The 26,946-nt window shown below is 39.3% G+C and overlaps 1 protein-coding gene across 6 annotated transcripts in view; it reads right to left on the bottom strand.

Moving 5' to 3' along the window:
• Positions 1–15,954, bottom strand: part of RGS7 (regulator of G protein signaling 7) — a 437,701-nt gene extending 421,747 nt beyond the window's left edge. For 3 of the 6 annotated variants that reach the window (XM_033099770.1, XM_033099771.1, XM_033099772.1), the window contains exons 1-2: positions 15,636–15,954; positions 14,484–14,609 (exon numbers count right to left, since the gene is read on the bottom strand). In XM_033099770.1, the coding sequence (XP_032955661.1) occupies positions 14,484–14,561 (78 nt within the window). In that variant the 5' untranslated portion in view covers positions 14,562–14,609; positions 15,636–15,954. The remainder of the gene's footprint in view (positions 1–14,483; positions 14,610–15,635) is intronic. The other 3 variants (XM_033099767.1, XM_033099768.1, XM_033099769.1) reach the window with 1 other exon arrangement.
• Between the last annotated feature and the right edge of the window lie 10,992 nt (positions 15,955–26,946).

The following is a 26,946-nucleotide window of genomic DNA, read 5'->3' as shown; positions in this document are numbered from 1 at the left end:
ATCCCAAATAACTTACACTTAATATTGAGTCTTAATGCTAAGGCATCTTCAAATCAGCCGAAAGAAATGTTACGAAAAGAATAAACACCTGCATAAAACCAAGACTTAAGAGGAAAAGAGAGATTCATTTAAACTTATCTTTCTACACTCACTTAAAAGGATAGTACCTTTTCTGGTTTTAATCAAACAAATCTCTCTTTTTACAGGCAGAATAGAGTGAATACTCTATATTCACTACTATTGTCCAAACTTGAACACATTGGGAATAAAAGGGCAAAGAGACTAAATAAAAGTCTCAGAGAGAGAATTTCTAATTTCTAATTTTGACAGCGTATGGGATATTTTTTAAAGCATTGAGATTTCATTGTTACTAAAAACCTGGATGCTAAAGACAGAAAGGACTTTAAAGATCTGCCATTATTATAAAGATAGCTCAGAAATCAAAACAAAAATAAAATTTTGGTTAGACAGAAATGTAAGTGGTCATACAGTCCTCAGGTCCAAACCATTCCTGAGAAAAATTTAATCTGTCTTTAAAAGCTCATGGTTTCTCCCAAGAAGGTATGCAAATAAGTACATGAAAAGATGCTCAATCTTTAGAGAAATGCAAATCAAAACCACAATGAGACAGTACTTTATTAGAATAACTATTATCAACAATAACAACTGTTGGTGAGGATATGGAGAATTGTAACCCTTGCACGCGGCTGGTGGGAATGTAAAATGGTATAGCAACTATGAAAAATGGCATGGAGGTTCTTCAAAGGATTAAAAATACAATTACCATATCATTTAACAATTCCAATTCTGAAATTGAAAGTAGGGACTCAACAGATATTTATATAGCCATGTTCTTAGCAGCAGTATTCACAATAGCCAAAGGTGTGAGTAACCCAAGTGTCCATTAATGGATGAACGAATAAACAAAATGTGATATATATATATAGAGAGACATATATAGAGAGATATATATATAGATATGGATATAGATATAGATATATATGGACACACACACATACACACACACAAACAATGGAATATTATTTGAACTTATAAAGGAAGGAAATTCTGACACATGCAATAACATGGATGAGCCTTGCAGACATTATCCTCCGTGAAATAAGCCAGTCACAAAAAGACAAATGCTATGTCATTCCACTTATATGAGTTAACCAGAGTCGTGAAAGTCATAGAGGCAGAAAGTGGAGTGGTGGTTGCTAAGGGCTGAGGGAAGAAGAATGGGAAATTGTTGTTTAATGGGTGCAGAGTTTCAGATTGGGAAGGTAAAAAAGTTCTGGAGATGGATGGTGCTGAGAGTTGCACAACAATATGAATGTACTTACTGCCACTGAGCTGTGTACTTAAAAATGTTTAAAATGGTACATTTTATGTTATGTGTGTTTTACCACAACAACAAAATAGAGAAGTACAAAGAATGATATACCCATTTGAGCAAATATGAAAAAAAATTTAAAAGCTCATGGAGTATGAGGTGTCATTATTTTGAGGATCCAAGACAAGTAATAAATTATCATTTCATTTACCTTTATCTTCCTTAAAAGAACCCTATGTACAACATACTAAAGAATTTATATCTTAAATGATGTGTTTTCTGAGATTTGCTTCAAACTAGTTAACTGTGGGATGGCAGAAGTGGGGAAGTATAAATAAAACAATATTTGCCCACAGTTAATAATTGTTGACACTATGTGATAGGTACATGAAGGGCCTTTATATTATTTTCTTTACTCTTGTATTTGTTTGAATTGTGCCATAATTAAACACTTCTAAATACTACTTATGGTACCTTCACAATATGAAACAGTTCTAAACAAAATTATCAAGAGCCAATGAAGAGCAGCAAATTCTAAAATATATGTAAGAAAGAAAAATTTTAAAGGGAAGTGGTCCTTAGATATCATCACTTCCATTTACAGGGACATGCAGTTCCTTTTTTTCTTGGCTTTCAGAAGTAATAGTTAACATATATTGAATGTTTCCTACTTATCCAGACTTTACATGCCCTATTTATATAACCCTCATAATAACCCATTATTATTCTTATCCCCATTTTACAGATGAGAAAACTGAGACTCAAAGAGGCAAAGTAATTTGATTCAAGTTCACAGGTATTAAGTCAATTTTAACCCAGGAGTCTGATTTCAAAGCCTTAAGTTTAACAAATACTTTCTCTAATTACAGGAGTGTTTCTTTCCCCTTTCTTGCTAGCTAAGGACAGCCTCTTCGGTCCTGAGTTGCCAGAATTGGGGGTCCCTGACTAAGGGCCTATGGAAGGAGACATTTGGTTTTTTTTTTTAAGGAATAAGATCAACACCTTTGCCTCACCTGTGTCAGTAAAGCCCTGAGGATTTTCAACATTAGCTTATCTCGATTTAGTTCACTTACTGAGCACTCATTAAGTGTCGGAGGCTGTAAGACCTTGGGCACTGTGCTAGGCGCTCAGAACTGCAAATAGAAGCTACAGATCAACATAATATTTATTTTAGAAATCAGATGACTCGAAAATAAATAAATTTTCATATCACCCAGTTCTTCACTTTTCTTGGCATGAATCACCCTACGATAAGTTGTTTGACATCTGACTGTGCCACTGTAAAAGGGCTCCATGAGGGCTCAGACCCTCTTTGCCTTGTCTACAATTCTGTCCCCAGTACCTACCACAGTGCTCGATCATAACCAAGGCTCAAGGTATATGTAGTGGGCAGAGCTGAATTCTGAGTCCCAGACATTCACTAACTTAACCGGAAGCAACACAGTGAAAGGTCTTTGGACCAAGCGTTCTCTCATTTGTTCATTCATTCATCCACCTCTACATTCATGCAATCAATGTTCAGGGACACCTACTATGGCCATTCTTCCAGGTGCTGGGAACACAGCAGTAAAAGCCAGGTATGTCCCCCATCGAGTTCACCAGCATTGCCACTAATCCTGAGCCATCTCGGGCAGTCGTTCAGTTGGCATGAGTCATGGGTTTCAACTTTCTTATTGGAAAATAGGATACTGTGTTTCCCCGAAAATAAGACCTAGCCAACCAGCTCTAATGAGTCTTTTGCAGCAAAAATTAATATAAGACCGGGTATTATATTATATTATATTAAAGACCGGGTCTTATATTATAGTAAAATAAGACCGGGTCTTCTATTAATTTTTGCTCCAAAAGACGCATTAGAGCTGATTGTTGTCCAGCTAGGTCTTATTTTCGGGGAAAACGGTGCTACTGACCAACATGAAACATAATTGAAGGGAAGCAGGTAATATACACAAAGGACATGGCTCAGGGTAAGTACAACAATAAATGGCAACTATTCTAAGTAACAATAAACCAAAAGTCAAAACACAAAATACTAACTGTAAAAGTGAGAGCAAGTGACAAAAGGTGTGTGTTAGTTTCCTGGGGAAATGCCATCTAGAAAAGTTCAGCGAGAGCTAATATTAATAATAATGTGTTCTCTCTATGTGGTACTTAATTTTCTTCAACGCGCTTTGGTATACATCATCTTAAATATTACGGGTGAAAATTTGCCTTAGATTTCTGTACTAGAGAAAAACATTCCAATAAACCAGTTTGTCTGACCTTCAAAAGCTTTGTGTGGTCAAAAACGGTCGTGTACGTTTACATTGTTCTTGGCATCGTCTAGCAATTACCAAACAGGGGAAATCATGTCAGTTGGACTTCTGAATGGCCTACGTCGATGGGACATTCAACAAGCAGAAGGTTTGTTAGGAAGATTTTCGCAAAATTTATTCTTGCAAGGAGTTTTGGTAATTTCCACAATTCCCAAAGAGTCCATAAGTATTATTTGTCCATCATTCTCAATCAGGCATTTTCACTTGTATTTCATTTCACCATCTCCATGACAGTAAAGTAGTCTCTAAGAGAAGTTAAGAACCCTGCCCATGCTCACACAGCTGGGCAGGGGTAGATTGGAATCCACAACTCTTCTCACTCGAAGGCCCTGTCCATCCATCACTACTACTTCCCTGTGGGCTGTTTGCCTTCCTTTCAACACTCGGAGACATAAGAAAGAGAAGTGAGCTTAAAAAAAAAAAAATGGATTCCTTATACCCCAAGTTTAAATTCTCAGCAAAGATTCCAACTACTTTAAATCCCTTTTATCTAGAAGCTCCTGGTTTTCCTGCAGTTTTGGTATGCACGGAATGGCTAACATGCAGCTCTCAGATGCCACAAGATAGAAATTAGCTGAAATATTTTCACTACCAGCAAGTTGTCTGAGGCCCTGGTATATTCGTGGCATATGCAGGTTCTGTCCTACTGAAAGACAGCCTCTATCATCTAACCTTGGAAAAGCAACCCTCTTCAGACCACTGATATTTTTCGTAGGATGAAATAATTAACTGAGTAGACAGTTGATGTCATTTATGATATCTACCATCTCCTTATGAGGCTATCGTCTTCCTTTGAAAGCATACTTCTGTTTTATTCTTTTAAAAAACCATGTGTTGAGCCCTCCTTTGTTGCAACCACTGTCTGCCAAGTGCCAAGCTAAGTACATCATATTCTTTTATCTCTTCTCTTGGGTTTGATGCTAGTGAGAAAGACATTAGTCACAAGCCCCATAAGACTATTTAAACTTAAATTTAAATTAATTAAGATTATCATCAAACAGCTCTATGAAGGAAACACTTTGATTGTCCATCATTTTGTAGGTAAGGAGTCTGAAGTGAAAGAAGTTAGGTTGCTAACTCACAACCGCACAGCTCAACAGTGGCAGAGCCAAGAATTAAAATCAAAACTGCCCAGCTGCAGTGCACATGCTTCTCCACTTCGGCACAATGACTCCTTAAGAAAACTTGCCAATCATTAGAAAAGACCTAAAATAAGAAGACTCCTAGACTTATTCTTAAGAACTAGGCTACTATCTCAAAGCTGTCATTTTCCTGTATATTTTTGCAGAAGACAAAATAACAACTTATGTCTAGAGATGGGCCCCTTACCCAAAATAATTGTCCAGCCTAGATCAGGTGGCAGTTTTAATGGAGCTGGAATGAAGTTCACGATTGCCTTTTAGAGTCCCAACGTCCTGAGAACTTTGTTACTTGAATAAGACACAAGACAAAGGGAATTTAAAAAAGAGTAAGTTAAATTTTTATATTGTCTTGGCCAATGGAAGAGAGAGAAGCAGGACCTTTTTTTTCCCTAAGGAACTGGGTACCCACTTCATCATTTACAATGAGTTTATAATTAGATTGATATTTTGTAAGATAGAAGCCTCTGTAACCCTGACATTTAAGTGCTTCCTTTTCACTTGCTATGAAAGCAGGAGCAAGGGCCAATTATTTGTGTCACTTATTTTCCACAATCTTGTTTTCAAGAAGACAACATTTATTAAGTCACTACCAACTGTCCAAATCCAAAATATTTCCATTTTCTCTGCAATGATCACATTCCATCACCCACACTGCCTAAAAATACCCTGATTTCCATCATTTGGTAGAACCACAAGGCTATTAAGAAGGCAATAAAATCCTGATAGAACTTATTTGCTGTACATCTGCACTTTCCTCTGATCAATTAGATTTGGGTAGGTTGGAGGTGAAAAATGAAGAAAATAAAATTCAAGCCACAAATCTTTATCTTTCCCATGAAAAGCAATTACAAACAACAACTGGTGAGGGAAAAACTCAACAATGGAAGGCTTTTCTGCTCTGAACTCAAGTTAATTATTACCCCAAATTCATCACTAAATTATTACTCATAAAATGTCTCTGTATACTTCTCAGTGAAAATATAATAGATGATGGTCCTATTCCATCTCAACACACGTCACTATTTGTGTCACTAAGGGAAAAAGGTCTGCATTCGATTCAGACAGATTAAATTCACATTTATAGTAGATAACATCCCTTGTCCAGAAAGGTGCTTTTAAATAATACAATTTACAATAGACACTCCATTTTGAAATTTTTCAGAAATGGTAAGACATTTCTCCTTCTCCAATGCCTGCATCCCATCCAACACTCTCATTTAGATTTCTGAGAGAGTTTCAGTCAAGAAGGTTGGATAGGTAAATGCTGTGCTTTCCTCCTCCCATGACCACATCAAAATTACAAGTAAATTATAGAACAATCAACCTCAAGAACCATATGCAGTCTAGCTGAACAGAAGTCCTATAAATGAGGATATAAAGAAGCCACATGGAGACTGAGAGGAGGGTCACAGACACAAAACCGGCTGGCCCCACACCTGCACGTGGCAGTTCAGGTTCAGGAGGAATATCTCAGATGCAGAGGTCACCCATGAGGAGCAAGGGGTCCCATCCCCACAACAGGCTCCCAGCCTGGAACACCAGTGCTAGGAAGAAGAGCCCTCACAACATCTGGGAAAAGACACTGCATGCAACTGGAAATAACAACAACAACAAAAGCTGGGTAGCAATATTCATTCAGACAAAATAGACTTTAAAACAAAGGCTATAATAAGAGACAAAGAAGGACATTACATAATGACAAAAGGATCAATCCAACAAGAGTATATAGTCCTTGTAAACATTTATGCATGCAACATAGGAGCACCTAAATATGTAAAGCGAATATTGACTGACACAAAGGGAGAGATTGACAGGAATACAATCATAGTAGGGAACTATAATACATTATTGACATCAATGGATAGATCATCCCAACAAAAACTCAACAAGAAAACAGTAGCTTTAAATGCCATATTAGACCAGATGAACTTAATTGAGCATTTCATCCTGAAGCAGCAGAATATACATTTTCTTTCAAATGCACACGGGCTATTTCCCAGGAAAGACCACATGTTAGGCCACAATGTAAGTCTCAATGAATTTAAGAAGACTGAAGTCATAGCAAATGTCTTCTCTGACCACAATGGTATGAAACTAGAAATCAATTATAAGAACAAAACTGAAAAACACAAACATATGGAAGCTAAATAACATGCTACTAAACAATGAATGGGTTAAAAATGAGATCAAGGAAGAAATCAAAAGATACCTTGAGATAAATTAAAATGAAAACATAATGACCCCAAATCTATGGGACACATACAAAGCAGTCCTAAGAAAGATATTCATAAAAATACAGGCCTACCTCGAGAAACAAGAAAAATTTCAAATAACAATCTATACTTACACTGAAAGAAATAAGAAAAAGAACAACAAACAAAACCTAAACTGAGTAGAAGGAAGGAAATAATAAAGATCACGGTGGAAATAACTGAAATAGAGTCTAAATGAACAATACAAAAGATCAATGAAAACAAGAGCTGGTTCTTTAAAATGACAAACAAAATTGACAAACTTTTAACTAGACTTATCAAGAAAAAAAAGAGAGAGGACCCAAATCAATGACATCAGAAATGAAAAATAAAAAGTGACAACTGACACTATAGAAATACAAAATATTTAAGAAAATACTACGAACAACTATACTCCAACAAATAGGACATTCTGGAAGAAATAGATAAATGCCTAGAAACATACAGTCTTTCTAGACTGATTCAGTCTTCAAGACTGAATCAAGAAGATACAGAAAATCTGAACACACTGATTACAACTAACAAAATTGAATCAGTAATCAAAAAAAAAAACTCCCAAAAAACAGAAGTTCTGGACCAGATGGCTTCACAGGTGCATTTTACCAAACATTCAAAGAGGAATTAACACCTATTCTTCTCAAACTATTCCAGAAAATTCAAGAGGAGGGAAGGCTCCCAAGCTCAGGCCACTATTACCCTCATTCCAAAGCCAGACAAAGACACATTACACACACACACACACACAAAAACAAAAAAAAAAAATTTATAGGTCAATAGCCCTGAAGAAAATGGATGCAAAAAATTCCCAACAAAATATTAGCAACCTAAACTTAGCAAAAAAAATACATTAGAATAATCATATACCATGATCAAGTGGGATTTATTCCTGGGATGCAAGGTTGGTTCAATATCCACAAATCAATTAACATAATATACCACATAAACAAAATGAAGGATAAAAGTCATATGATCAAATCAATAGATGCAGAAAAAACATTTGAAAAAATCGAGCATCCATTTATGATAAAAACTCTCTGCAAAGTGGGAAAGAGGAAACAGAACTCAACATAATAAAAGCTATATATGACAAACCCACAGCTAACATCATACTCAACAGGGAAAAGCTAAAAGCATTTTCCTTAAGATAAGGAACAAGAAAAGGATGTCCTTTCACCACTTTTATTCTACATACTATAGGAAATCTTAGGCACAACAATCAAACAAAAAATAAAGGCATCCAAATTGGAAAGGAAAAAGGTCATTATTTGCAGATGACATGACACTATATAGATAGAACCCTAAATATTCCACCAAAAAATTACTGGAATTGATAAATGAATTGAGGAAAGCAGCAGGACACAAAATTAACATTAAGGAATCAGTTGCATTTTTATACACTAATAATGAACTATCAGAAAGAGAAATTAAGAAAACAATCCCATTTATAATTGCATCAGAAAGATTACCTAGGAATAAATTTAACTAAGGAGGTAAAAGACCCACACTTGGATAACTATAAGACACTGAAAGAAGAAATTGAAGAAGATACAAATAATTGGAAGCATATACCAGGCTCCTGGATAGGAAGAATTAACATGGTTAAAATGTCCATACTACCCAAAGCAATCTATAGATTCAAAGCAATCCCTATCAAAATACCAATGGTATTTTTCACAGAACTGGAACAAATAATCCTAAAGTTTATGTGGAATCACAAAAGAACCAGAATAGTGCCAGCAATCTTGAGAAAGAACAAAATTGGAGGTATCACGATACCGGATATCAAGCTATACTACAAGGCTGTAGTAATCAAAACAGCATGGTGCTGGCATAAAAACAAGACACATAGATCAATGGAACAGAATAGAGAGCCCAGAAATAAACCCATGCCTATGGTCAATTAATCTATGACAAAGGAGGCAAGAATACACAGTGGCGTAAAGACAGTCTATTCAATAAATGGTGTTGGGAAAACTGGACAGAAACACACAAAAAAAACTGAAACTAGACCATCTTCTTACACAATATACCATGTTTCCCCGAAAATAAGACTGGGTCTTATATTAATTTTTGCTCCAAAAAACACATTGGGGCTTATGTTCAGGGGATGTAATCCTGAAAAATCATGCTAGGGCTTATTTTACGGTTCAGTCTTATTTTTGGGGAAACACAGTACAAGAATAAACACAAAATGAATTAAAACTTAAATGTAAGACCCCAAACCATAAAACTCCTAGAAAGAAACATAAGCAGTAAACTCTCTGATATTGAGCTGAGTAATATTTTTTTCTGCTATGTCACCTCAGGCAAGGGAAACAAAAGAAAAAAACAAATAAATGGGACTACATCAAATTAAAAAGTTTTTTCATCAACAAAACAACGAAACAAAAAGACAGTCTATCAAATAAGAGGAGATGTTCGCCAATGATACATCCAATAAGGGGTTAATATCCAAAATTTATTTTTTAAAAAAACCCTCATACAACTCAACACTAAAAAAACAAACAATCCAATTGAAAAATGGGCAGAGGACCTGAATAGACATTTCTCCAAAGAGGACACACAGATGGCCAATAGACCTACGAAAGGATGATTAATGTCACTAATCATCACAGAAATGCAAATTAAAACCACAATGAGCTATCATCTCACACCTGTCAGAATGCCTAACATCAACAAATTAACAACCAACCAGTACTGAATGTCAACTGTAATTGAAAAATTAAAAAAAAAAAGAAATCTGAAGGCTAAAGGCTCGGGCGTTTGAGACTATTTGCAAACATTCCTTCCTTTTCTAATGGGATTTTTTCTTGTTATCACCTGTAAATATTCTTCGCTCTACTAACACCTTAAAACCAGATGGATCAAAGGAACTAAGGCTCAACATGTCAAACGTTATTTTTTATAATGGTGTTTGAGGGGGTATATTGACAGCCGCTTGATTGAGCAGATTGGACAATCCTGAAGAAACAAATGCACTGAGTTTCTGTGGAAAAATATCACCTAATGCACTACTAGGAGACGATAATGTCCACAGCTCAGTCTCTTCCAATGATGAAACAAATCACTCCCTTTTCTTGCAGGCATGTCTATTTTCACAGAACAGACTGACCTCAGAAACAGATTTCAAAGACAATGTCTAGGTCAAGCCCGTCAGCATTAGTGATCTTCCTACTAGACTGATAGCTCCCATTGGGCGTCCATGTAAGAAGGGCCAGTGGCTCCATCTGCCTGGCTCTTTAAGAATAGTGCCGTCTTAATCCTTGAAGACTAACTTGGACCCCATGGCATACATGGTGCCAATGTTAAAAGCACCTATCTGAGTGGCTGTGCATAACAGGTCCTCAAACAAGGACGATATCGCTCTCTTCTCCAAAAGACATAGCTTTCTCTTCTACAACTAAAGTGAGTAGCATCTTAGGGGAAAATTGTATCTCCACTCTTAGGTATTTTTTGAAAAATAAAATAAAATAAAATAAAATAAGAAGGAAGAAACAAATGGAAAGAGAGTGACTAGACAGTAGATGAAGAGAGAGGGGAGGAGAGTGAATGGGTGGGGAAAGGTGAGGTGAGGGGAGATGCATAGTGAACTTCACAGGTTCACTATTCCCAAAAACATGTTCGTTCCACTCAGATAGTGAATGAGGACAACATTTTCATTTTCTTTTATGACAGCGGGAGCATAAATGGTTGCTGCAGTAATATCAAAAGTTATTGGTCATTTTGAGCATTCTTGCTCATAAGAAGCTAGCATGCCAGCCAATTTAAAATATCGGCCCCAAGGTGCCCCAGATATTTTGTTTTTTCAAATGCAGAAATGTCAGCCTCTGGACAAAAAGTGATGTATGCTGTCTAGTGGACAGTATGTTGTTGGCCACACAGCAAATTTGAAATGTGCCTCTCTGTACCCTGGGTGGTAGGTCCGCCGTCCTTTTCAGACAGTACCACCCCCAGGAATTTGCCCAAAGCAGACCAAGAACAAGAGCAGTGTTTGAGCCCACAACCCAAAGCAAAACTGAATTCTGAATTGTCATTTCTACAAACATTTCAGGAAGCTAGTCTGAATCCAATGTGAATTGGAGCTAGGTGGGTCTAGTCTTAAGGAAATTAATTACTTCGGATTTCATTCTCATCAAGGACTGTCTAAAGGGAGCCTAGGAAATCCCAGGAATAAAAGTGGTCAAGCCTCGTATTTCACAAGCTTTTAAATAAGGTGTTCTCAAGTGGTACATAAAATGGCATAACCACTCTAACTCAATCACTTGCTTAAAAAAAAAAAGCAGCCTTGTAAATCAGAAAATTAGTAAGGCAAATTCTGTCCATACGGATTTTTTTAAATATACCTCTGACATCAAATAAAGCCCACAGAGATTCTTCATATTAAACCAGAAAGCTACCGGCAAACATCTGAGACGGACTTGCAGGTGCCAATCCCGATTGTGAGGCAGCACTACTATCCCCTGTACTCTTCACCATGGTGGCACTCACTCTGCCTGGAAGGTCTTATAGCTCTACCCGTTGTACTTTTATTTTCCCATAACTTTACTATGGAATTCTTTATGGAAAAAAAAAACCTGGAATTTTCCCATTACTTGGAGGAAATACAATCCATATGTTGATAATCAAAATGAAGAGATATCAGATGAACAGAAGAAACACACGCATCCCAGCTCTCTTTTGTGTATTTCACTTTGGTACCCATTCACCGTTTCCTATCCCTCTTAGGAATGTTCTAAGTGCCATTCATAGCCTATCAAGGTAAAATGGAAACAGCATACACATATCTTTAAAGTGTGTAAATCATCAGAATCCTGGAAGTAAATGAGAGGTGGCTTGTGGGAGGAGGAGAAATTGTTCAGTTCAGAAGCCACTTGCAAGACCTGTTTCAACAGTGAAGTAGAAGTGGAAAATTGTTATGAATCAGTAAAACAGCCATTTCTCTATGCATTCTTTCCACTGTTATTGAATAATGTACTATGGGACTAAAAGTTCTTTTCTAAACCTTGGATTGACTTCATGATTAATAGGCATTTGTAACATAGTGCTTAATTTTTTTATGCAGGTGGAGCAGTTGAACTATCCTAATACATCTATTCAATTTATGCCCCTCTCCCACTACTTTGCTCTTCTTTGCATTAAAATTTGGCCTCTACTGAGAAGATATTGAGTGATAGAAATGAGATAGATATACAATAGAAAACACAGAGACAAAATGGTCACATGAAATCCATTTGTCACATAGCATGTGCATATGGACATGGACTCTTAGACTTGGTAACTAGCAAATGATAACCAAGGACACTGTTTCTTTATATAAACTATGTGCTACTTATTCATACATTATTACTTATATCACAAAGAAAACAAATAGTATATGCTTAGAGAGTAAAAGGATAAACAGGCAATCCATAGTTAAGCGTTATGAGTACCATTTGCTGAACTGAGTTATTTTTTCCAATAACGATTTATCAAGGAAATCTTTTCTAAAAATAAATTATATGTTTCATTAACCCTAAACAAAGAGCTAATGAAAGGAGGTCAAAATAAGTAGCACAAGCAGTTCTACACTTAACAAAATAGTAACGTCTAAAAGAATGAGGCATTACATTCTCTCCCTGACGTCATCACAGTCTATTAATTTACAAGCATCACCAATAGCAATTTGTTGCTATACATTTTATACAATAAATTGAAAATTATCAACATGAAGGTCAGATACACTAAATAATCCAATAACTATTTCTAAAACTCCTAGCCTTGTTTTTCATTTATTCAAATGATAATTGGCTAAATAACACACATAGACTGATGTCGTATTAAGTTTATTCCTAATCAAGATTAATTAGTTGTCTGATCAATTCAAGCCCATTTTTATGAGGAAACAGAGAGAGAATGTAGTGTTTAACCTAACAAAAGTAGCTGACTACTGTAATTTTACATCCAAAAGTCCAACTCTCCACATTGCACACACCTATAAGATAGAATTTATAATTCTCACATCTTGCCTATTACAAAATTCCGTCATACCAAACAATAAAAAAATTTAGGCTCAAGTAGGTTATTTTCTTGCTTTATCCAGTTGGGATGCTTTAAGACTAAAATAGAAAACTCATCTCCTTTTTTTTGCCTATCATACTGTGTTGTTCCAGACTCACATAAAACTGCATTCCAGGTACATAATTTAGTACTGTCTGTAAGGCTAGAAAAATAAACAGCTAGTATTGGGTCAAGATGCCCATCTATCTTCACATTAAAGCAATAACAGCATTCCCTGACACACATATTCAGCACCTCCTTTTAAAGATCCTGGGCCACATATGAGGAAAGTTTTGATTAATTACAAATCAAGGTGGTACATTGCTTTTCATCTTTGTTCACAACCAGTCCTGATCCTCTAGCTGCAAGAACAAATGCAAGCTCATCCTGACTGTTCCATGGGGTCACGCTAATCCAAGTCTTTAAAAATTTTCTTGGTCTCAAGGTACAATTTCCTTTTAACAATTGCTAATGGTAACTGAAAAAATCTTGCCCGACAAGCACCACAGATAATGTGCTAAAGAAAAAGTAATACCAGAACAAAATGCGATAGAAATGATTGGTACAAAAGTTAAATAAAAAATACAGTATCCTCAATTTTAGTAATATTGTTGATTATAACCAGAATGACGTTACCTAAGCAACTACTCTGAAGCATGCACAATATTCAAATGTATCTTTATTACAATGGCTCAATACTAGAAGTTTGTTGCTGATAGTCTTGTTATAAAATGCATAGGCTGCCAGACCAGTTTGTGGCAAAAAAAAAAAACACCAAAAAACAAAAAACCTCTGGAATATAAAGATTTACTTTATGGACATACGGCACTAGAACATAAATACCCATAAGCAGAATTATAAAAGTAACACAAAGTAAAAAAATAATTTAGGCTAAGACAAAAACAAAAAACAAAAAAACCTAGAATTGTTTGGTTGGGAGCAAAATCATTAAATCACCCAGGCATTCACAGGCACATTCACTCTTGCCACAAAACTGCAAAGTGGTCTATTTTCATTTCTAATGTTATACGTCTATATTATTATTAAACCTAAATACTTAGGGATAGTACAAGGTAAAGCTTCTAAAAATGATTAAGGATGCTATAAAATCACCTGCGTAACAAACAAAATATGTGGGATGCTCCAATGTGCGGCTGTTGGCTGACCGCAGATTAAACTCTGTCAAATCAGCAGGGAGACGCGTGAGTGCAGAGCTGACTGGCCTCACCACTGCACTGTGTGTGCACACTTGGGAATATCAGATGGTCCTCACCTAAGGTGTGCAGTCATGGGTGATTTGGGGAATCCACCGGGCCAGAAAGTTGACATATACTTTGATTTGGGGGAGTGGTAGCAAGGAAGATAGAAGTTTCCCCTTTTTCCAAGAAAGTGAAGAAATTCTTACCTTTCTGTACACCAGCATGTTGGGTGATTCATCTGCCACCCCGTTGCTGGTCTGCCCGTAGTTATTCCCTTGGGCCATGTCACCCACACTTGGTTCGCTCTGGGGTACAGGAATTATCAGTCTGTGCTGCAAAGAGTGAGAGGAACTTCAGTGAGACCCGAATGGTAGTGGGTAAGGGGGTTCACTCTCTCGATTCACCTTCACCATCCCTAACACCCACCTCACGTGGAGCACGCTTACACGCTGGGGATGGTTGGAGGGAATGGCACAGGAATAGATTATTTTTTTAATGAATTTAGACCTATATTACCCCCAGGGAACTGTAAGAAATGACAACCTTTTAGTTAAAATAGTCACTTGGCTCTGGTTTTAAAGGGAATTGATTTTCTGAATACTCGTGTTGAAAAGTGTTTGGTGCTCACCCGACAAAAAGCCCCACGGTGACCATTTTCATACTACAGAGAGTTCTCTTCTCTCCCAATGTTTGTGTGTCCACTTGATGTTTCCCCAATAGGGCGACACCCTGTGCGGCACACTTTTTCCCAGGTGTCTGTCTAGTTTCTCTACAGGCAGTCGCCTCAGCGATGTCCATTCCTCGCGCCATTCTCCAGCACTTGTTTCCTCTTTATTCCCCTGGGACTTCCACACAGAGCCAGGGTAGCTTCTCCTACTTTCACCTGCCTGCGCGGCTAGCCACTGGTTCCTCTCCTCTCTCCCTACTTTGCTTTGGAAGTCAGGACGCAATCCTGCCCAATCTTTGCAAGAAGGCACCAGAATATATCCCGGCGACAAGAACTGGTGGGAGTTCAACCCTTCAGGCAATTACCTTGGTCACCATGGGTAGCAACCTAACTGAGAAGCCTCAGAGCAACCAGCCCAAGAGAAGAAAACAAGCAAGCCCCAGCTGCCTTGCTCGGCTCTCCCGGCAGCAGCAAATGGCAGGCGAGCCTGTGCCCCGCGCCGCGGCCGCCGCCAGAACCGGGCAGCAGTTTCAGCACCGTGGACCGCGGCATGAGCGCAGCGCCCACAGCTCCGCTGGGGCGCAGGGCTCCTGGGGATGGCCGCGCAGCTCAGGGGAAAGGGTGGGTGCAGGGCGGGGACCTGGAGGTCTGAGGTGGCGCTGCCTCCTCCCCTCCCACCTCCCCTATTTACCTCCTTGGCCAAGGTCACGGCCCCACGGCTTCTCCCTTCCCGGGCAGGCTGGAGTGCAGGCGGTGTCAGCTAGCGGCAAGCCAAGCAGCAGAGCAGGACAGCTTCATCACACTTGGCGGATGCGGAACCCACGCCGCTCCGGCTCCGCCGCTCAGACGACCGCCACCCTCGCCGCCGCCGTGCACAGGCGGCTCCGGCAGCCTGCCGCTCGCGCCCGCTCCCCCGGCCGCCTGGTCGGCTCGCTCCCTCCTCCGCTTCTCCTTCTGGGCGCTGGGACCAGCCGAGTGCGCGCGGGAGCCGAGAAGCCCAGCCCGTGCGCGCGACTGGGAGGAGGGGGGAGGGGGCAGTCACGTGGGACTGGGGCGTCCAAAGGTGTCGGCTCCGCTGAGCTCGGCTCGGCGCGGCCACCCTGCCCGGGCCTCCCGGGCCTCCCCACGCTCTCGCCCCTGCGGGGACCAGCCCGCCCGCCCAAGTGTACGCGCCGTTGAAGGCCTGGAGGTCCGAGCTTCAGGCAGAGGGTGAGCCGGAAGGGAGGAAGGCCACGGACGGAGGAGCGGGTGGGTGGGTGGATGGAGCCCAGTGCAGCCAGCAGGTTTCATCACGTGCCTGATGACTCCGCTGGCAGTTCGAGGGAAGCAGTTGACTGATTACCGTTATACTTCAATAACGAGAATGCAGAGATGTTGACACGTCCTGGGAGTGAAAGAAACGGCCAGGACCAAGTGAGTCATTCAGTGTCCTCCCAAGTTGGAGAAACGGGAAATGATTTGGACGCTGCCGACTTGAGGTGAAAAATCTTGCCACCTGTGAATTGGGAGGGCCGTCCCCCATGCCCGGCTTCTCCCTCTGACAGAAGGTGCTCAGAGGAACTTCCTCTTACCCACTACTCCCATCCTTCAGCGATTTTCAAAGAGGGCCTGGGGTGCTGGTGCCCCAGAATTATCCTCCAGGCTGCTGCCACTAACTCTTCTGTAAGGATTACAATGACCTGATGGAGAATAATCAGTTTTATTCCAGTGACAGTAAAGAAGCTTGTGTCTGGCTTTCCGGGGCGGGGTTGGGAAGCTGTAAAAATCTGAAGTTCTCCTTCCTCAATTGGGCCAGTTGTCGGGGAAAGACAGAAGATAAGGAAGCCGGTCCCTTTTTAACCGCCAGGTCTAAACAAAGGAGAACTTGCCCCTGGACAGGACAGCTGTTCCAACCAAACACAGGAGCCCTGGACCAATGCTTTTCCCCAGCCCCGCCCAGACGCTGTCAGGTATCACTCCAAACACCTATCCTCGGTTCTAAATACTATAGGGAAAGGATTACTATCCCAAATCCTTTACACACACCCTAGTCTGACCCATCTCTCACTCTTCCCCAATTCCTAAAATATTTCTATTGTGTGCTCTGGAAATTATCATCTTTTTCAGCAAAATCGCCATTGTTTTTTTCAACTTCTCTGAATATTTCCTTAACATTCTTGCTCTAGCCAAAAGCGACCTTTCCTCCTGCAGCCCCTCTCTCCCCCTTTGCACCGTCTACTCCTGGGAAGTTGCTGTGCATTGGATTAGTGAATTTGGAAAGAATAACTGAGTGTGCTCACTCAGTTTGACCGTTTCCTTTTAAGGAGGAACTGCTTAAAGGAGGCAGGTTTTCTTCTTTGCATCTCTAGAGAGAGGTTCTATGCCTTAGGGGACCCTGCCCTAGTTCAGCACTAAAGGATCATTCCCATTGATCAACGCAAAGAATAGAACCAACTTTATCTATTTTATGCATGGTGTGTAAAAAAAAAAATGCCCTGCTGCTCAGGGATCCGTCCATCCATCACATAGATATGATATTATATCTATATACAGATAATGTATGTGCAGAAATTTTCCCTTGATACACTTTGCATTTATTACTGCCCTGTTTTACAATCAAAAATTTTCTTTTACACCAGAAACTACTTCTCTTCTCATTCTATCTTGAACTTCTTCCATTCTGGTAATGACCTTCATGTTGGTAACCAATGGTCCATTCTCAGTTATCACATGAACTGACTTTTCTTTTTTATTTATTTATTTTTTTAATTTATTGGGGTGACAATTGTTAGTAAAATTACATAGATTTCAGGTGTACAATTCTGTATCACATCATCTATAAATTACATTGTGTGTTCACCACCCAGAGTCAGTTCTCCTTCCATCACCATATATTTGATCCCCTTTACCCTCATCTCCCACCCCCCACCCCCCTTACCCTCTGGTAACCACTAAACTATTGTCTGTGTCTATGACTTGTTTTTTTTTTCTTAGACGTTTATCATTTATATCCCTCACACTGTGGAACCCCCCCACATCCACTATCTCTCTGACATCGCACCGAGCCATCCCATTTCCACTATCTCCACTCCCAATGCTGTACTCTGCCTCTTATAAATGTATACATACCTATATATACATATATATGTGTATATATATATATATATATATATATATATAATATTATTGTTGGAATTCATTATTGATGAACTGACTTTTCAATAGAAGTTCAAGTTGATGCCCCTCGCCTTCTGGGAAACCTGCTACATTTGGCTACCAGGACACTAGTCATTATTATTTCTCTTCTACATTACTGGTTGTTCTTTCTCAGCCTCATTGCTTGTTTCTCTTTAGCTTTTTCACCCCTAAATTTTGGGAGTACCTCTAATCTCAACTTTTGGGCCTCTTTTTCTCTTCAGTTTATGTGCACTCTCTAGGTGAGTTAATTCAGACTCTTACCTTTAAAAGATACTTAAATACTAGTAACTCTCAAATGTATACCTTTAACCTAGACCCATTCCCTGAAATCCAGTCTGTCAATTGCCTACTTCATATCTCTATTTGAATATCTGATTGCTGTCTGATTCAGTTTCATAATAACAGAGATATTGTCTATTTAGTTCACAGCTACGTCTATCAGGCATAGTACAGTTTTGGGCCCACAATAGATACAAGTTAACTAAATGATGGTGTGTGTAATAACAATAATATAAGTAATTTTTATTTTTTGGAATACATTGTTTACATTATTATCTCATTCAATCCTTACAAAAACTCTGCAGAAGTTGTTATAATTGTTATCTCTTTTATGTCGATCAGAAAATTAAGTAAACTGCCCAATACAACCCACATAACCAACAGTGGCTGTGGTGGATTGTGCTGTGTCAACTTGATTAGCTGGAACTACATTTTCCTGTATGCCAGTGAGCAGAGCTGGCCAAAGGAGGAATTTGTGCAACATTGGGAAATCAGAGGGCGCCAGCACTTATTCTTCTCTGAAGGTCTTTGTAGTTTGTTGTGGTGATACAGAGTCCTGGAAAGTTCTAGCATGTTCTTGCTCTCCCCCACTCCACAACCAGATCTTTTTCCAAATCCTCAGCCCTGCTGAGCAACAATAGCCCCACACTCCTCACAAAACCCCTAATGGGGACCTAAAAGGCAGTGCCATGCAAAGACCACAGCTTCCAATGACTTCTCTACCAGCTTTCTGTTATCGTCCCCTCCGGCACCATGTGGGCCTGGCTTACCAGACTCTCCTGTAAGCTTCAAGCTGACCATCCACACAAGGCCTCTGGGCGTCTGGCAGTGCTTTTTCTCATATTTTTTAATTCCTACTTCTGGAAAATAACTTCCCGTACAATTGCGTAAGCTCTTATTCCCCTAGTACACCCTGACTCCATTATACTCGTAGTGGTTCTACCTCCCTGACTGCGTGGCTGGTAGCGTTCAAATCTCAGTCCTCATTATGCTTTCCACTATTCCACAAGAAATGCAAGCTAGGGAGATAAAACCTTGAAACCGATAACTACAGAATGTACAAAACTGGATGATAGAAAGTATGTGAACTGATGGAAGGAAAGCGTTGACATTCAAACTGGGCTTTTCAAGGACTGATAGGATATCTGCATGTGGAGATGATGAGGGAAAGGCTTTCTGGTAAGACACAAAAGCAAGAAATTCTGAACCCCATTAGGAAAATTACTAGTAGTTAAGACCACCATTTATTGGATTTCTACTGTCTCTAAACACATTAAAAAATCTTCTCACCATTTCTGACAAATTTACTCTACAAAGTATACAAAGAAACCAATGTTCCAGGGAGGACACTTTACTATGGTCACATGCCTTCGAAACATCAGAGCCTGGATTCAAACATACTTCTGTGTGACTCCAAAGCCTTATGAAAAAATTATGCAAAAGTGACTCCTAGCAACAGTATGAGTTCAACAAAATCCACAGGTCTCCCACCAAGATGTGTCTTATTCTATTCTGTCTCATCTCTCTTCCCACTTGCCATCCCTCCACATACCTAACTCTACACCTTTCTCTCTGGGCAGTTATGACTCAAGATTACTTATGTCTACTTACTATGACCAGGCAAATACCCGGAGAAAGATTCAAGGAACAGCATATTTCACCATTTCTTCTAATGTTATTGTTAAACCTCATTAGACAACTCAGAATTTGTGTTACTGTGTATTGGAAACAAAATTATGTCTATCACCTTAACATTTCTAGGACTCACATTTTTCACATATAAACTGAGGAAATTGGACCAGAGGTCATCTCTCAAAACTCATCTGGATCTTAGAATATAAGATTTGGACCTGTTTTCTTTTGTACTTTCCTCCTACGTAATGGGGACTTTGTATTGTAAACAGCAAAAACAGCATGGATATTGTGGGATTTTCTTTTTGTTTCTTTCTTTCCCAAAATATATAAATATGTGATTCTCAGCTGTCATCATTCAAAACCTTTTTTTAAATCATTTTCCTTGTGGACCCTACATTTTATGATATTTCTGTCAAATAAATTAAATTGGAAATGTAATAATGCATTCATTTTCCATTCCAGACAGAACTCAGTAGCAGGTAAAAACTGTTACTCCACCAAGTAAATATAATTCCACCCAAACAATGACGTGTAAGGTTTGTTATTGTTGCTGTTAATTTCAGCAGTCTTATCTTGGAAAAATTAAAATTTTATTTCTATTTTTGAAATACTGAAAATAGTTGTGTTAGTTTGCTACAACAAAGGATCATAAACTGAGTGGCTTAAACAACAGAAATGGGCCCTCTCCCTATTCTGGAGGCTGCAAGTCCAAAAAGGTGTGGGCAGGACTGGTTCCTGCCGAGGGCTCTGAGGGAAGGGTGTGTTCCGGGGTGCTCTCCTGGGCTTATAGATGGCCGCCTCTCCCTGTGTCTCTTCAAAGATAGCATCTTCCACGTTTGTCTCTGCCTCCAGATTTCCTCTTTGTATAAGACACCATACTGGATCTGGGCACACTCTAATGACCTCATTTTACCTCAGTTACCTCAATAAAGACCTTATCTCCAAATAAGGTACAAGGAGTTAGGACTCCGCCATAATCTTTTTTTTTGGGGGGGGGGTGGGGGGAAGGGGTGAAGAGGGAGGGCATGATTTTAACCATAACAATAATGTTTATTTTTATAAATCATTAAGAGTTCAGGAACCCCAAATTGTGAACTATTGCGGTAGGTTTGCTTTTCCCTCCTTTCATTCAACAGATATTGATTGACTGATTGATTGCACGTGAAACGTTGTCCTATTTCTATAAAGAACATAAAGAAATAAAAAAGGCGACTTTTGCCCTCAAGGAGTTTCCAGTCTAGTTCACAAGATAAAATTCCTCCATTTTTCTCACAACTCACATCCAGTCCAATCAGCAGATCTTATTGGCTCTACCTGCAAAATACTATACCCAGAATCTGGTCACTTTGCACCATTTCCTCCACTTTCACCCTGATTTGAGTCACAATTTAATCTCTCCTGAATGAAGGCAATGGCCTTATAACTGGTTTCTCTGCTTCCATCCATTCCCATCTCTGTCTATTCTCTAAACAGAGGCCAGTGATCACTTTAAACGTAAATCATGTCACTTCTTTTCTTAAAATCCTCCAAAGTAAAAGACATCGTCAAAAGGCCTGTGAGGCCCTCTTCATCTGACATCAGGTTACCTCTTCTGACCTCAGTTAGTGCTGGTCTCCTGCTCACTCTCTCTGCACCAGGCACGTTGCCCTCCTTGATTCGTCAAACATCCCAGGCATGCAACCACTAAGAATATTTGTGCTGGCTGTTCCCCTTGCTTTGAATGCTCTTCCCTCAGATTTCACTCCCTTTCTTTCTTCAATTCTTTACTCACACGGCACCTTCTCAATGCAAACTTCTCTATATACCTTATTTAAAATTATGTACTCCCTGCACTCCCCTTCCTCTTACACTGCTTTATTTGCTTTACAGAACATTTATCACCTTCGTACATACTGTACAACTTACTCATGGACTATGTTTGCTGCTGTCTCTCCTAGAAGAAATTAGGTTCTGTGAGCTCAGGGGTTTCTCCTCGTCTGTTCACTGCTGTATCTCCAGGGTCTAGAACAGGATCTGACGTGGGGTTGGCACCCAATAATTAAAAGCTGATTTACTCAGTGAATATCCATGACCATGATTCCATTTGAAGACTAGGTGTACTAGAATAACCCAGTCTACAACTCCGAACAAAACTGAATTAGCATCAAGGAAATGATCTGCTCTTCGAATCTGTTTCCATGTGTCATAAAAGGGAAGAATAATTTCTTTTCCCACCACACGCCCACTTCAGAGAGGAATGCTTTGAGAATTAATTAAATGGTAACATGGAGAAAGCATTTTGAATTTCAAAGGGAAAGCATTTTATTAATTTGAGGCTTTTATTGTTTGAAAAAATTGTAAGCCACACAGGGGCAAGTGCAAAGATGAGAACAATGTTGAAGGAATTACACTTTTCACAATACTACATTGGCATTTTATGGGATAATTGATTTGCGATTGATATAAGCAGGGTGAAAAAAAGCAAAATGGTTTGAGAAATCTTACCCCAAATGACAGGTTTTTAAAAATACTTCCTTCTGTGTAGTCAATTCTCAATTATTTATAGTACAATACCCTCATTAATGAATTTTCTTTCACTTTTCCATACTTTTGTCCATTTTATGACCACTTTCCTGCTAATTAGAATTCCTGTATCAATGTCAGAGGGCCGGCAAAGAAAAAAAATAAAAAAATAAAATTTCTCCTCGTCAGAAGTTTATTCCTCTCTCCTTCCTGTTGAAATCTTTAAATCCTGATCTAGATTATTTCCAAAATGGCACAATTTTTACATTTATACACTTTTCAATTATTTAGAAAATTAGTTGAGCACATATTATGAGCATAATATTGGGAAGGAATAAGAAAGCGTTGCGACTTTGTTCCTGCCCTTTGGGCATAGTAGAACAGGACAGGAGAAAGAAACAGAGCATCTGAGTTTTAGCTCTGACTCTACTACTTAATATCTAGCTTACATTGGGCAAGTGACTTGGCCATTCTAAGCCTCAGTTTCCTGAAATGTAAAGCAAAACTCATATTATCTGCTTTCTCTTGCTCTATTGTGCAAATCTTTTTATTCCAAAGCAAATGAAGTCTTTGGAAAGACAGTCTATAGCTATCATATTACCCCTATCAGAAGGAGAAGTATTTCTGCTGGTCAGACACCAGGGGCAGCTGTAGCTACAGGAATTGAGAACAGTCCATTGAACAGGCAGTGTATGGTATCTAGAATGTAGTGAAAACCAGGTGACAGAAACAGAATGGCATAACAAGAGATCAAAGAAAGTGCCCCTGCAGGAGGCCTACGCATGGCAAGAATAGGCCACATCTGGACAGAGCTGGTGTTGGAATGTAGGGGAGCAGAGGTCAATCAGCTGGATGGGGGTCAATTTGGTCCAGACCCCAGAAGGTCGAAAAACACAGACAACCTCATTTCTTATTTGGTTTCCAAATTCATAGCCTCGAACAGTCTTCAAACTGGAAATGATCGAAGACATGATTAGAGTAATAAAATGATAAAAATGGAAGGGATAACTCTCAAATAACAACTGAAGAAACTGGGCTTCAGTAAAATGAATTTATTTTCTCAAGGTCACACAGCTCAGCAGAGTTAAAGCCAGGACTTACACCCCAGTCTTTAGATTCCAAATGTGATGCTTCTCACATTATACGATGTTGATCTTAAGAGACAACCGAGACTCGGGATAAGGAAAAAATAGTAAAAGGGCACTCGATTGTTTTGAAGAGTGTCTCCAGAGCCCAGGCGGTTCCAGTCACTGCCACTAAGAGAATTTGGAAATGAAATTCTCAGCAACTTTTAAGGCATGGTAGAGAAAAGATGATAACAAAATAGAGCCAATCTGCGGAAATAAGGGAGAAGACGAATGTACAAACTGAACCGGTACCCAGAGCCTGTCCATAGTAAAATTCTATGATAGAGTTCAACAAATGTTCATACAACACACCAGGCATCTTGCTAGTCTCTGCTGATGAAGAGACATTTCCCAAGACAAGCGTCTGGCAGAAGATAAGAGAGATGGGTAAATCACTGTACTGCGATGTGTTCGGTGCTTGTGCATACAACATGTTAGGAAAGCACAGAGATGAGAGTTGAGGACATTTTATCATGCATGGTCTTTAAAAGTGGTAAGAATCCTCCAAACAGACATAGAGGAGGAACAGCAAAGCAGCATTTCAGATGCGTGGGGTAACGTGTGCTGACTTTCAGAAACATGAATATAGACAAATGTTTGGTACAGCTGGTTTCAAAGAGAGGGAGTGACGTTGGTGGAAATGAAGCTGGTGTACAAACTGGGGCCAGACTGTGAAGAACCTACTACCCAGACAGCGAACTTTGGGCTTTAAGCAATCAGAAAGATGGTGAGTTTGGAAAACTTAAAGAGAAAAGTGGTTATCACAAGAAGCCGATCACATATCATGCAGTCTAGTCTCATCCCGCTGTACGGTCTCTAGACTGCCAGATGGGGGCTGTAGGAGAACAATATATATTATTCAGTAAGGCATCTGACAGTTTTTTTTGTAATAGCTTTTCAAACATGATGGTAAGATGGGGGCTCGAATTGGATTCCTAACAGACTGAATAAGGTCAGCAAAAAGAGCACCGATTAGTTAATCAGGACACACCAGAAAGGAGGACCCCATAGGAAAGATTCAGAGTTCTGACCTTAGAATTTCCATGTTATAATTGAGCTTGTGTACAGTGACTCAAGTAAAGGCACACATAGCACACTCTCCAAATTTATAAATGGCACAAAGCTATGAAGAATCGCTAATGCACCAAATAACGGGAGTGGGACCCAAAGAGATCAAGGCAGACTGAAGAGACAGATGGACTGAACTAAACAAGATGAAACTTAGCACGGATACAAGTTAAGCCTAATCTCTAGGTGAGAGTGTTGGATTAGCACTAAATACAGGATGAATAAAATATGACTGCATATCAGTTCAAATAAAAGAGACACTTGGATTTGTTTGCTTTGTTTGCAGCGGAAAGCGAACTCCGTAGTGCTCAAAAAAAGCACACCTCTGACAAAAAAAAAGATAATGTAATCTCAAAGTGCATAGTTAGAAATATAGTGGTGACATATTGACAGAATGAATGGAAGGATTAGAAACTGGGGCTGTCACAGCACTGCTCCGTGCAGACACAACGAGAATGTTCTGGATATCACCTGCCAAGGACACAGACCTCCAGAATCAACCTTCTTTTACTCGCTCGCAGTCACCTCTGCTATTTGAGACCCATGAGCACTGAGGTTTTGTCTTGTTTTCACTACTTATCACTCCCTGTTCCACACCCAGAGCCTGGGATAGTACCAGGTACACAGCAGGAGCACAGTAGCTATTCACTGAGGGAGTGACTGACGAAATGAATCTGGAGGAAAGAAGGAAGGATGGAGAGGTGCTTGGAGCCACTCTGATGACCAGAAGAAATCCATATTTAGTCCATGAATGAAAGGGCTTGAGTGATTTGTGATAATTATCTTAAAATGTCAAAGGACTCTCATGTGGAAACAGAATCAAACCATCTTTCAAGCAGCAGATAAATTTAAATTTAATAAGTAGCAGTTTCAGGCAGATAGATTTCAATTCAATACAAGGAAGTAGTTTCTAACAATTAGGGATGTTCAGAACAGCTGTTTCAAGGAGGTGAGTTGCACGTCCCTGGAGCTAAGACCATGCTAAATGACCCCAGTCTCCGAGGTTGTTAAAGAGATTATCGTTACATTGAGGATGCTGGTCCCGGTGACCACAAATTACTTCCCACCTATATTATTTAACTACAAAATTAGATGACATAGAAGGATGTGAAATGATTTTAGTCTACCTTGAGAGAAGACTGACATGAAATAATCAAAATGACAGATCAGAAGTCAGTTCTTTTGTTGAGTTCATTTTGGGCTCTGGTGGTACCAGGAGAGACCTCATGCAGGAGAGAGGACTCACTGAGCTTTGAACATTGGGTAGAGTGGTTGTCGCTGAAGTGTGACTATGAGAAAAGCTGAATACCCAGAAACATTTACTATCTATTGTCATGAGGTTGGATTTGACTACACAGTTGTCTTAAATGTATCTGCCAGTCAGCAGCTCATATGTCCTTGGAAGATGCTAATTTTATCATGTAAGAGGGCACCTGCTCACCCCAGGTCAAGACCTTACTGTGTAATTCTCTTATCCTCCTTTTCTTTGATTCTCTATCACCTCTACTTATAAATATTTTCTAGCTTTTTCAATTCACCAAGCATTAGCACTACTGAACTTCTATCAACCTAACTTGTTTATAAAAAGAAATGGCAACATAAAAACAAAAGATGAAGAAACTGAAAGGTTGACTTAAATTACTTAATACATACACTTCTGTAATTTATAAAAAAAAAAACATTTAGGAACTTGACCCTACAATAGTTATGTCCATCAACTTCGAGTATTATAAGAAGAATGATGCTATAAGTGAAAGACTGTATAGCAATACAGTAAAGAGCTTAGCAACCCGAATTAATTTCCTCTCTGTGCTGTGCAAGTTTTCCTCTTATGGTACTTGAACCATCTCTTCTGAAGCTTTTAATCTACTTGGCACAGGGTGTTTCCAGTTCTCTTTAAATATTAGACTTTTAGAAAGGATTATTTTTCTTTCTCATCATGGGTTATTCCAGGTATAAAAATGAATGTTATTTAGCTTTGAATAGTAGAGCCCATTAATTAGATATTTAGAAAACAAGGTTTTTCCAAGTTTCTCAGTGTAGCCTATGGCCACCCAGGAGCCAAACCCTCCCAGCTCAACAGGCCAAGGCCCTCACGCAACCTCTTCTGGTCCTTTTGGGTTACTAAATACTTGTCACTGAGCTCCCCAAACACCATAGCTCTTAAATCCAGCATGAGTCTATTCCTTGATTAGTGAAAAAGGTTTCTGTTTT

The sequence above is a fragment of the Rhinolophus ferrumequinum genome, chromosome 27 (assembly GCF_004115265.2).
Source record: "Rhinolophus ferrumequinum isolate MPI-CBG mRhiFer1 chromosome 27, mRhiFer1_v1.p, whole genome shotgun sequence".
In the NCBI taxonomy this organism is placed as follows: domain Eukaryota; kingdom Metazoa; phylum Chordata; class Mammalia; order Chiroptera; family Rhinolophidae; genus Rhinolophus; species Rhinolophus ferrumequinum.
The sequence above is the reverse complement of the archived record's forward strand: the minus strand, read 5'-3'. Positions and strand labels throughout refer to the sequence as shown.